The 13,221-nt window shown below is 43.3% G+C and overlaps 2 protein-coding genes across 2 annotated transcripts in view; one reads left to right on the top strand and one right to left on the bottom strand.

The window, feature by feature from the left end:
* marchf1 (membrane-associated ring finger (C3HC4) 1) overlaps nt 1-1,829 on the top strand; it is a gene marked incomplete at both ends in the record, with an annotated part of 55,906 nt that extends 54,077 nt beyond the window's left edge. Inside the window, one exon of the mRNA XM_084318303.1 lies at nt 1,525-1,829. Coding sequence (XP_084174429.1) covers nt 1,525-1,829 — 305 coding nt within the window. The remainder of the gene's footprint in view (nt 1-1,524) is intronic.
* Nucleotides 1,830-3,741: 1,912 nt separating this feature from the next.
* The window catches only part of tma16 (translation machinery associated 16 homolog), a 31,801-nt gene continuing 22,321 nt past the window's right edge, over nt 3,742-13,221 (bottom strand). The window contains exons 6-7 of the mRNA XM_084319106.1: nt 8,835-8,877; nt 3,742-5,163 (exon numbers count right to left, since the gene is read on the bottom strand). Coding sequence (XP_084175232.1) covers nt 4,971-5,163; nt 8,835-8,877 — 236 coding nt within the window. The 3' untranslated portion in view covers nt 3,742-4,970. The remainder of the gene's footprint in view (nt 5,164-8,834; nt 8,878-13,221) is intronic.

Below are 13,221 nucleotides of genomic sequence, written 5' to 3'. Positions count from 1 at the left end.
TGCTTGTTTCAATGGAAAACGACGAAGAGGTTGTCTCGCTGTATGAGCTCCGCCTTCAGCCAGCCTTTTCCTCACCTGTTTGTCACCAGCCCAACGTCGCACCAGCTCCCCCTGGCGACAGTCCAGCGCTATGTCCCACTACTAAATGTCAATATTAGGATATGGAGAATCAAGAGGGGTCAGCAAGTTACACAACGTTATCATGAACACAGTAGAGTACAAGGAGTTAGAGTTAGACACATTGAATTATTGTTAGACATATTCAGGTGTCTACATTCAGTTGACAGAACTTGTGGAGCTTGTGCTCTTCGTTCTATTCATGGGACAAAAAATTGTCAATGTGGCCATCTCGTGTTTGACAGGAGATGTACAGCCTTGAAAAGAGACCGGTGGCCTACTGAACAGTGGAATCTCCGCATGCGCAGATTGATAAACCTATAAATCCAGAGACTCCGTGGGCAATCTGCGCATGCAGAGTTCGGGGAGTAGGTGCGGAAAAGTGACTATAGCTTTTTTACTGATTCACTCACACATTCACACACCGACGGTGGAGGCAACCATGCAATGTGCCAACCTGCTCATCGGGAGCAATTAGGGGTTAAGTGTCTTGCTCAAGGACACTTCGACATACTGCCCGGGAGGAGGGGAAATCGAACCGGGAACCTCCGGATTACCAGATGACTGCTCTACCTCCTGAGCGACTGTCGCCCTTTAGCATTAGACACTTGTATGTATCCACCACATCTAGTGGAGCCAAATATGGCTGTGAATGGTATGTGTTGCCAAAGTTTAAACAATGTTCAGGTTTTAAGTAAATCAAAAAGAAAATGGGTTACACATGCAATGTAGTCACATTTTAGTATGTAAAGATCTGATGCAAACTGCAACCTCAATTTCTTTTAAACCAAGCATATTCGGAGCAATATTGTTTCTGTGTAAACGAAACCTTTATCTTTGGGTTTCAATTTACACTTCTTGCTGCGTTGAGTAATTATTTATTTAGCTTTTGATGGGCATTTTGATGGTTTCATGTTGTGGGGTGGTGTACATTGTTCTTAAATTATTTAGACTGTGTTTGTTTGAATGGCATGGTGTTGTTCTCTATGTTGTTGTGCTCTGTGTTGTATACTGTAGGACCTACCGGTAAGGGTAGAGACACAAACATAGAAGGTGTGTGTTAGGTGTGTATTATTGCACATAGATTCATGTTTAGTTCTCCTTCATAGCATCCTCCATAGTAGTAGTAGTAGTAGTAGTAGTAGTAGTAGTAGTAGTAGTAGTAGTAGTAGTAGTAGTAGTAGTAGTAGTAAGTAAATAGAGTATGTTTCCCTAGAGACTATAAAACTAAAGAGAAACTACATTTACTCTTGATTTCAGATGACTTTTGGAGGGTTTCTACGGTGAGGTACTATACATCAACACATGGCATGGGTAAGCCAATGCACACACCAGACATCATGTCCTCTCGCACATCCTGCAGGTTGGCATGCAACTCCTTGTGTGTGTCTCTGTCTATGTCCTCAGGTGTCCTGGAGTGGCCGTTCTGGACCAAGCTGATCGTGGTGGCCATAAGCTTCACAGGCATGCTGATATTCATGTACGTCCAGTGTAAAGACTACCTGCAGCTGTGGCGCCGCCTCAAGTCCTTCAACCGCATCATCACCGTGCAGAACTGCCCCGATAAAGCCCCGCCCTCGCCTCGGGCTCCACCCGCCACCATGGCCAACGGCAAGCACGGAATTGTGGTGGTTCCGATTAACTCCGCCCCTGTCCCGGTTGCGCAGACCGACTCGGATCATTCTGTGGAGGCTGCCGTGGCACCTGTCTGAAGCACCCCCCCCTCCTTGGACTAGTGGAGTCCCAGATCACACCAGGCTCATACCTAGATAGTGCAGCACTTCACCACATGATGGGTGGGAATAGAGCGAAATTAAAATGTGTTTGATAGCGTCATATCTGCTGATCTGCTTTGTCTCTCACTGATCTAGTTTTCATGTGACAAATGGATTCATAATGAGGAACCCACCCAGAGGAGGAAGATGGTAGACGAGGGAAGGGCTGTGGATAGAGGGGCAGGCCAGGAGGAGGATGGTAGATGAGGGAAGGGCTGTGGACAGAGAGGCAGGCCAGGAGGAGGATGGTAGATGAGGGAAGGGCTGTGGACAGAGGGGCAGGCCAGGAGGAGGATGGTAGATGAGGGAAGGGCTGTGGACAGAGGGGCAGGCCAGGAGGGGGGTGGTAGATGAGGGAAGGGCTGTGGACAGAGGGGCAGGCCAGGAGGAGGATGGTAGATGAGGGAAGGGCTGTGGACAGAGGGGCAGGCCAGGAGGAGGATGGTGGATGAGAGAAGGGCTGTGGACAGAGGGGCAGGCCAGGAGGAGGATGGTAGATGAGGGAAGGGCTGTGGACAGAGGGGCAGGCCAGGAGGAGGATGGTAGATGAGGGAAGGGCTGTGGACAGAGGGGCAGGCCAGGAGGAGGATGGTAGATGAGGGAAGGGCTGTGGACAGAGGGGCAGGCCAGGAGGAGGATGGTAGATGAGGGAAGGGCTGTGGACAGAGGGGCAGGCCAGGAGGAGGAACCAGGCCTGAACTGCAAGACATGGCTCAGAGGTACACATAGCTCTATGGTTTGGATGCTAATGCAGTCTACCCCATAATACATGGGTGTGTTCCTTAATCCCTGCCAGGCCAGTAATTGAACGGTTTAGCACTGATTGCATTTAATCAGTTACTTCAGCAACCAGGAAGCCCACAACTAAGTCTCAGCTCACATGGCTCAGCACAAATAACGGAGGACAAACTCCTCAAGCTGTATGAGCACAGAACACATTCAAACAGAGGACTCTCACGCTGTATGAGCACAGAACACATTACAATCCTTGCTTTGTTTCCTTAAATGTTAGTACATTGCGAGTCCTGTATGTTTAGCCATGCATCGTGTTTTTTTTGGCTGGTTAGCCACAGGCATCAAATTCTCTCACATGGTTTGCCTCCTCCACACGTAAGGGTCCTCTGCCTCCACACGTAGGGGTCCTCTGCATTCAGACGAGGGGCGCTGGTGCTACTAAAGAAAGCACCCATTTTGTCTGGACAACCAGGGCTTCCGGCACCAGAGAAACAAACGGAAACTATATCGAAAGCTTTTTAAACTTAAGCATGGTTCTGTTCTGTGGGACAAATTAATTTCGCCGCAGGGGGGGGGGGCATAATCCCACGGGACAATGCATTGGTAACTTGTTCCGCATGACAATATATACCTGTGAATATTATTGCACAGATCAGAATACGGGCGCGCGCGTGGGAGCGTACACTATATTTTGCAACAGGTTGACAGTGATACAGCGAGTGCTGATACGAGAGAGAGCGAGCAAGCTCCCCCCAGTCACATTCCCTCCCACCCGTTTTATCTAGTTCTCTGTGTGATTGACTGTGTGAACAGCTGACGGTCTCTGCTGTCGAAACCGCTTCCGCATTATTTCCACTCGCTGCTCATATAAACGTATCACAGTTGATTGTGGGCGGGCGGTGGCAGATCAGAATTCGTCACAGATCCGAGTAAATTCAGAATGGCTTGATTTAGTGGGGGAGGATCTTGTCTCAGCTGAACTGGAGGAATGGGACTGAATGAGAATTTCACATCTAGTCAGTGTTGGTACAACCCCACATTGCTAGAAAACAATGAAAACCACTGGAAAAGGCCATTTATAAGATAGTTCCCCTTTAATTTTATTGCTCAAGTATGATCTTGCTCATGTCAGTACCATGAAACATAATGTTTGTGTAATAAACAGTAAATTAACATCCCATGACTTTGTGAGTGTTAAGTTATTGAGTACAAATTGACACAAAAGCTCTGTTCACATGGTGGCAATTTAAACAAATACCTCTCTGGTCCATATCAGTCAAAGAGGTATATTTTGTTCAGACTAATTCTCATTGTATTTTAGACATTTAAATATGGGTAATTCAACACTTATTGGCGATAATACAATAATTCCTGAAAGCAACAGGTCAACATCCAGTTTGAAAATATGACGTCAAAAGAAATATTTAAAATTTTACCACAGCACATTCTGCATTAGCCAAGTTTGCGGTTATCTCTCATTGGAAAATAATATCCAGTTTGCCATCTACCGTCATGTCAACGAGGCAGAGAGAGCAAACTACTTATTTTCAGTGCTCCTTGCAGTTGTTGACAATGATACTGACTGCCATCTTCTGGACAGTATTGGAACAGCAGCACAGAGTCCTCAATGTGAACACATACTAGGGGTGGGAAAAAAGAAAATCAAAACATAATAGCAAGATTTTACATGATGATATTTAATCGATACAGTGATACCAAGTATTGATATTTATATAAAAAAAAAAAAAAATTGGCGTTAATCCAATTTTACAAATGAATACAAATTATTGGAATGAGGTTAACAGACTGAAAACGTTATCTTATTAGATAAAACAAATTAATATATATTTTTATTGCAGATGGTAACAAAGTTTTCCGTTGAGGACATAATTAATAGTTAATATTAATCAAGTTGCGGTCAGTGTGTTAAAGAGGCATTATGCAATTTGTTGTACATCGTTTCATGTACAATTGGCCAGTTTGTGATGCACACTAAATAATCTGATAAGCTTTCATGTCAATTCTGTGAATAAATTGATAATTGCATTTTTATGGGTATTCTTCAGTTACACAGATATTGTGATGGATCGTAGATTACATTGCTTGGAATATATTGATTATCGTAGATATTGTGTATCGTGATATTATCATTATCAAGGGCCAAATATCAGTATTGTATCGTCTCACCCCTAACACATACTATGCACACACGCCAGCCTAAAAACAAAGTCTCATAAAATAGAGCTTTTAGCCTGTTGCATCAGATCAACAGGTTGATATATTTAGTCTCAGCCAGGACCAACGACCAAAGCCTTGAGTTCAGACTATGTTCTATGTTAGCCTTCAATCCGAGTCCGCCATCAGTGCCATATCCTCATCCTCCTCGCCTGCCTCTTCTTCCTCCTCTTCTTCTTCTTCTTCTTCTTCTTCTTCTTCTTCTTGTTTTCCCTCTTCTTCCTTCTTTCCGTCCTCTCGTTTACTGGAAACTTTTCTCAGTTTGATGTTCGGGAGCTTCTTCAGATCTCCGCTCCATTTTCTGTCAAACAACACAGGAATGAGCACAGATGACCATCAGTCACTAAGTCACATACCATATCAACAGGAAACGCATCCTTTGTTTGCGTTTCCAAATAGAGAGAAGTCCAATATACTAACTCTAAGGTTCCTACTCTTCCTCCCTTCATAAAGCCAATTGACCTATCTCAAACTCCACCCTCTTTTCTTCATCACCACAGTTGCGATTAGAGGATCACGAAAAGAGGGCTGGGTAGGTCAATTAGTCCTCCATCCAGGGTTAGAAATTAACATTTTTTTTCAAGGGCTTTTTTTGCCCCCCTTAATTGATTTTCGGGGGCTTTTTTTTGTATTTCGGGGGCACTGAATTTTTATGATAAACGGTAGGGGTGGGACGGTTCACAAAATGGACGGTTTGGTTCGTATCACGATTTTGGGGTCACGGTTTTCAGTTCGATATACGTTAATTTTTATTAAAAAAAATTTAACACTCAAATCTAAACATGCTTCTCATTTATTAAAAATAAAATAAAAGGTTTACAGTGTTTACAGCCTTAAATAATGTTTGGCACACAAAGACCGAACTGACTGAAAAATATAGGCTACATTTGTCAAAGTATTAACTTAGTGCAAACAAACAATATGCTCAGCCAGCACTAGACTTTCCTTTCTTTAATTAATATAAACACACAAAATTTTTAATTTTAAATTTAAATTCCCTGATTGTCAGTTATTAATGGAAAGATTCGTTTTCTGCTTGAAATTATTATGTTTCTGTCTACATTTATTTAGACTAACATTATTTAAATATTGAGTGCAACTGTGGTGGATTACGTAATTCGGTGAGTTGGAACTATCTATGGGTTGGCGCCGGGTCCCCACGGACATTTTAGCGTGTGGCACCGCCACCTTCAGCTCCGGTCACGTTAGGAGCAGTTTATAACATCAACAAGCAGCGCGAAAGCGATAATAGTCCCGTTTGGAGTTAGTAAAACACAGTTGTATGTTAGCCTTCTTGGATGTTAAATAAACGCCTATCATTGTCTTTAAACACCCCGCCTCTCAGACTCCCATTTCCTCCTCTGCTACAGTAGCTAGTAGCTACGGTGTTAGCTGTTGTTGTGAAGGGCTAGCTAGCTAACAGCTACAAACATTGTACAAACTGCTAACGCTATGGCAAGATGTGTGTAGGCCTATGTAATGTTAATGGCTATATTTTCGAGGGCATTTTGTCCATTTTCAAGGGCATTATGCCCCAAGCCCCCGTTAATTTCGAACCCTGCCTCCATCCAATGCATTTCTTCATTAACAGGACAGTACTCAAGTAACTACCATTGTTGAACCGCCTAACTCCTCCATCATTCAAGGGAAACGTTCTGTATTTGGCAGAAAAGCCTGAACATTTTGACCAAATGTGTGTGGTTCTTTATTATTTATATGATTGTAATTAAAGTATAGACATAAATGTGACGCAGTTTCCACAGAATTGGATTATCTCTATGGCTGTTTTGTTGCTCTCCTATTGACGACTCAGTCAAACCCCAACATCCCATTCATTGCCTGAAGAAAACTTTGCCGTCAAGCTTCTCCTACTCAGCCGCTCAGACTGTGGTTCAAACGGTGCCGGAAACCCATGCTGTAGTGTTCTGTGAACGTGATGCACTCCGGACTCCCCTGTACTGTACCATTACTTTGATGTGGGGGGAAAAGCAGTGTACTGTGCACGCAGAATTATGTTGTAAGAGCCCAACTTTGCCCCGACGTATCTTCTGTGCTGCACACCCCGTCTCCATCATCAACTGCAGTATCCATCAACTCCAACTGACCCTGGATCATTTCACGGGCAGGTGCTTTACCCCGACATCAACGTAATGGTCTTTATATAGATATCGGAGGCTCTTAGATATTGGAGGACCATTCAAGGCCTTTTTCCAGAGATGACCGGCCCCATCCACAAGCACAGACAGTAAGAAATTGGATCTAATGTCAATGATGAGAAGAATTATCGACTTTCCTGTCAGAAAGCAGAGAAGCTTTTGTTTCTAAAGAAGAACCTGCCACTCTCCCTGAAGAAGTAGAAAGTAAGCCTGTTGTCAAAAAGACAATTTAATTGAGTTTATTCCTATGCACTCCTTTTGTTATAGACACATTACAGATGTCACAATAGCTTTTCTTTTCCAAGTCAGTGCCTAATATATTCAGGGAAATAATTTGCTCAAAGATGAGCAAATAAAGATATTTTATTTTACTTATTTATTTTCAGTTATTGGTATAATGAACATTGGAAAGGATAACATTCAATAGACTAACAAACGTTTTTATATCACCTTGTCGTTTTGTAATTTAATTTTGTCATTGAAAAGCATAAATCAACATTTATTTATGCAATGGTACAAATTGGCATATACATTTAAAAATACCAGTACATCGGTGCATCCCTATTAGTCACTGAGCCTCTAGTCTGGACCTTACACCCCAACTTAGGAGAGAACTTACACACAGCTGGTGCAACCCAGTGCTGCCAATATTTGCATCTCTGGGATGGTATGACCTTCTCCAAGGACTCCCTATATTAACACTTTGAGTGCCACGGACGCTTTATGTCGTTAGTTCATGCCGCCAGTTGAATGCCAGCAACGCTATATATCGTTTGTTTGTCTTTTTTTTTTATTAGCGATTTGAATTCATATTTCATCAATCGAGCCTCACACTAGTGCTCCAAACTCTCTCTGAGCTCCATTGGGAAAATACCACCCCCTATCGTCTCTACCTGTGTAACTGCACCCCATTGGATTAGACTGGTGGGGGGGGGGGTCCAGTTTCCTCATTTTACTTATCCGTAAAACCATCTGAAGAGACTGAAGTGATTGCAGAGCCGGAAAAACAATGTGGAATACATATTTACAGTACCCAGCGCTGAATCAATAAACACGATCGATATTTGGAATGGCGATCAGGAATTGGAATAATCTTTTTGGAGAACATCTGATATGAGGTAAGGAATCCATTTGACCAGTCTTGGGGTAATCGGATCTGTTTTCACCATCAGCGTTCGCCGTGTGTGTGTGTGCTGATCAGGAAATGAGAATAGATTTTTCAGATCGCTTCTCTAGCGTGCATAAATACACATATACTATCGATAATCTAGCGTTTATTTGAAAACGATTCATAAATAGGCCAAAAAATTACAATGTTTTTTGTGTATTCCAAAATATTCCAGTAAATGTCGTTTATCACGGAAAAGTTATATTTTCCTGAAACTTTCAAGAAAATGAGGGCTTTTCAAAATGCTATAAAACGGAAATGAACCGATTAAAAAACAATCCGTTTTGACAATGTTGACTGCAAACAAGTCATTGATAAGCGACGGGCAGATTAGACACAGCCATAATTTAAGACATAGATTATGCGTTCACAACGCTATCATTGAAGTGGGTGCTGGCATTCAACGGGGGTAAGGCGCACCGCATTGCTGGTAATCAAAGTGTTAAGACTCATTTACTTAGATAGGTGTCAAATAGTCAGCCCAGGGCCCACTCAAGAACATCTCAAGGACCTGTATCAGTCCCGGACCAGAGTTAAGAAACACTGATGGGCAAATACTTCCAGAGACCATCTGCATCGCAAATACAATGAAAAACCATTGATATATCATCATCCACAGAACCTCAAACTTCATCCCCATCCACCCACCTGAATGTCTTCAGATGCTTTGAGTTGATGATATCTGGAATCTCTGTGGAGATAACATATGGCATTGAAATTGAATGCACACTTTATATTAAACCCCCCATTCAATTCATGATTGGCTACATACATTTTTAAGGTTTAAGTCACTAGTCTCTTGAAGAATCAGGGTCTGTTTTACCTCACCATCAACAAATATTACCAATATACACCCACATTTCACAGTCTCCAGATATATTTAAAACTCATGTTTGGCTGTCGAATACCGTCAATAGTGCTGAGGCTTTGCACAGAATGTAAACCACTTTCAAAAGAAAATGCCTAATTTCTGTGCAGTGGTAGAGTAGGTAAAACACTAGAAAAGCATGTTTACGAGATCAGTCACCGGCGCATAAAAATAGACAAAGTAAGCTCAAGATAGACAGAATAAAGCAGTACAATAAAATAGCTCTCATTTACAGAATAAAAGCAATGCATAAGGTGCAAACAAAAATAGACAGTACAATAATCGAAGTGGCAGCATGCATTAAAGGGAACATGTCTTGCTATTCCTTTCACTATTTGGGCAATGTTACACAATTCCTGTAGATAGAATATATGTTGTGTAATGTTTACAAATCTACTACGGTTAACTCAATCAGCGCCAGACCCGAGGATAGTCAGGTTATCTCGCCATGCGTTGAGCGCCAGGACCCCCGAAAACCAGAGTATAGTCGGGTTTTCAACGTTATTTATTTTATTCAATATTTTTATTCATTTCTCTCACACGGACCTCGGGGTTATCATAGGGAATCACTCTGAGGTTGCTAGAGTGCAATACCGGCCGCATCCAGGTAGGTGGCAGTATCGCCCACCCTTCGAAACACGTGTTACATTCAAATGTCTCCGGGTGCAGTTTTCTTTGGTCAGGCGAGTCTAGCGATTCACTCGATGGCATTGAAACGCGTCCAATGCCCCCGATACATGTGTTGTGGTGGATTATGTTGGCGACACGATGGACACCAATACTGGAAATCGCGATCAGACAATTGGAATATTCTTTTTGGGGTACGGTAAGGACTATATGACATCAATCCTGCTTTGATCCAACCATGACTTCACACTGATCGTTGCGACCATGTGTAACGTACTCCAGAAGGTATGCCGTTGGTGACGATCAAAGCATCAAAAAACTACCCACCCCCCCTTTCATGCATTCATGATGAAACATAATACCTATTATATACATTTGAATTGGAAATAGTAGCGTGTCCAGGCGAGCAACACCAACGCTTTTAGTCAAATTCACGTATTGCTCCATAGCGCCTGTTATGTACCAGGAGCCTGATCACTCCTGTGTCACTGTGCAGGCAGGCCTGATCACTCCTGTGTCACGGGGCATGCAGGTGAGGGCTGCCAATTAGCCAATTAGTGCTGATTGGTTACCTGCTGGGAGCTTTAAAACCAGCCCTGGTAACACACATGCAGGGTCTGTGTTTAGAAGAGTGTGGGTTAACAGATAGATAGTCACGTTCTTCCAGTCCTTATCCTTTAGTTTACACTAGTAATTCCTTGATATAGTAGCACTTGAGTTAACACACGGGTTTTGGTGTCGGTTTTGCACATAGGTTGCGTGCCTTTGAGCCAGGGTCGTAACAGTTGGGCGCTGGTCCGGGATATTTACCCCTAGCAATTTGTTTGGTGTTTTTTTTTTTGTGTTACACGGGGTGTCATGGTGTTATGGTTTGGGTGGTGTTCGTTACATATTATGTAACGTGGGGGCTTGAGCCGTTTCATCAAACAGGTGAGTATGCCTTATTTGTTTGTAATTTGATGCGACTACTTATGCTGTTAAAATATATAGTTTAGTGGACACCACATGTAGATAGGGACATTATTTTCTGGTTGTTGGTTAGCTTCCTGTGCACCACATACTCCTGGGGCAGTCAGGGAAGGGATTAGCACCATCTACTTGTCTGGTACCATACCATGTACTGGACGGGTGGATGGTCAAATATGATCTTTGGCTGGTAGCAGGTGTGGTTGAAGATGGTTAGGTCTACAGGGCATTAGCTTAAGGGTAGGTAGATTAGGGGGCCAGAAAACACAGGTAGTGTGGTAGGGCCTGATTTAGTGTTTCTTAGGGTAGACATGTGGTGGGCCGGTTGTGACTGCAGTTTAGATGTAGAAGCATAAGTAGTCATATCAGGTTAGAAGGGCCACCTGTTTAAATTTGTTTGTTGTATTTGTTTTGTTTGGTTTGAGTGTTTGGTTAGCATACCTGTTAGCACCTAACACCCTGCGTGTATGACACGTCTATTTATTTCAGGGTGGTTGTTTTTTATTTTTATTTTGCAAATTAGAAAGGTGCGCTCAGTAGAGCACACATTTCCACCGCGTCCCTTTATGGTTGTTATTATTGGCATTAGCATTCTTCAGTGGTTCTTCAGTGGTTCTTCATGGTTCTTCAGTGGTTCTTCGTGGTTCTTCAGTGGTTCTTTAGTGGTTCTTCGCGGTTCGTTAGTGGTTCTTCGTGACTGTAAAGTAAAGTGTGTAGCTTGTGGTGGCTGGTACAGTGACGATGGCTTCCATCAAGGACTTTGTTGATCGCCCGTCTCATGACATGTTGGAGAAGTTTTCCAAAGAACAACTTCTAGAACTTGCTGTACACTACAGGGTAGAGCTTACTGCAGGTGAGAAGCGTTTGAAGCCGACTGCCTTGAGTGCTTTAAGGGTGTTACTCATTAGAGAGCAGGTGCTTGAGAAGAGGGTGGAGGAGCCTCCTTTGTCTCACGCGTCTCCGCTATTACCTGGTGCAGAGGGTGAGTGAAGGATTAGGGAGTTGGAGTTTAAGGAAAGGCAGCTAGAGCGAGAGCGTGAGGAGAGGAGAGAGGAGCGTGAGCTTAAGGAGAGAGAGAGGAGAGAGGAGCGTGAGTTTAAGGAGAAACAAATGTTGCTGGAGCACGAGCGTGCGCAGAAGGAGCTTGAATACAAGCATGCTGCCTTGCAGGCGGGTGCTCTGCATCCAGAGTCACGTTCCGGTTTTGATGTAGGCAGGAATATTAGGATGGTGCCTCCATTTTTTGAGAAAGACGTGGAAAGATATTTTCCCCTTTTTGAACGGGTGGCAACCACATTGAAGTGGCCTGATACCGCCTGGACACTGCTGCTGCAATGTGTTTTAGTTGGTAGGGCACAAGAAGCCTATACTGCTCTGTCCCTTGAACAAAGCGCTGATTATGAGCTTGTTAAAGCTTCCATATTGAGGGCTTATGAGTTGGTCCCAGAGGCCTATCGTCAGCGTTTTAGAGGCTATCGCAGGTCGGAGGGACAGTCGTATGTTGAGTTCGGAAAAGAGAAGGAGAACCTGTTTGACCGGTGGTGCACCTCGCAAAAAGCAGAGTCAAGGGAGCAGCTTAGACAGTTGGTTCTCCTAGAGCAGGGGTCGGGAACCTATGGCTCGCGAGCCATATATGGCTCTTCTGGTGACAGCATATGGCTCCCAGACATTTGAGTATAAAAATGTTATTTTTTTTTTGTTTTTTTTTAATACTTGTGATATTTCTTAATAATACTGTGTCATTTTAAAGTAAACAGAAATTAGTTTCGAAGATACAGCTAATAGTATCTGTAGCTGAAGATATAGCGAGCAGAGCTGGCAAGGGAACACAAGTGGACAGAAATTAAAAATCTTCAACCTGAAGACCAGCTGATTCTTAAAACTTGGAACGAGCTTCCTGTGACATACCACACAATGCAGCGTGAGTATTGCCGTATTGACCATGTTTGGCTCTACATATGCATGTGGGCAGTCATTCTCGCATATGAGGAACATTAAGACCAACCTACGCTCACGTTTAACTGATGGAAGCCTCAACGCCTGCATGAAGCTCAATCTCACCACGTATGAACCAGATTACAAGGCCATCAGCAAAACCATGCAGCACCAGAAGTCGCATTAAAAGTAAGACATATTTAATTTATTATATGTTAAAAATACTATATGGCTCTCAATGAAATATATTTAGAAATATTTGGCTTTTATGGCTCTCCCAGTCAAAAAGGTTCCCGACCCCTGTCCTAGAGGAATTTAAAAGGTGTGTTCCTGATAACATTTCCACACATCTAAATGAGCATAAGGTATCGAAGATAGGCGACGCTGCTGTCTTGGCTGATGAGTTTGTGTTGACACACAAATCTGTCTTTGTAGAGGAGGGCCGTGTGGAGTCCAGGGGTAGTAGGCGTCCTTTTCAGGGGAGCCGGTTCCCGGCACCCGTGTCTGCTGGTCGGTTTACTTCGACTCCTAGGCAGGGTGGCTCTGCTAGTGCATTCCCAGAGGGGGTTATCTGTTTTTACTGTAAGGAGCCTGGTCATATCGTTGCTGGGTGCCCTGTGCTTAAGCAAAAAAAATTTA

This window comes from Notolepis coatsorum (genome assembly GCF_963971535.1).
Source record: "Notolepis coatsorum genome assembly, chromosome: 7".
Taxonomy (NCBI): Eukaryota; Metazoa; Chordata; class Actinopteri; order Aulopiformes; family Paralepididae; genus Notolepis; species Notolepis coatsorum.
Note: the sequence above shows the minus strand (reverse complement) of the source record. Positions and strands in the feature narration are given on the sequence as shown.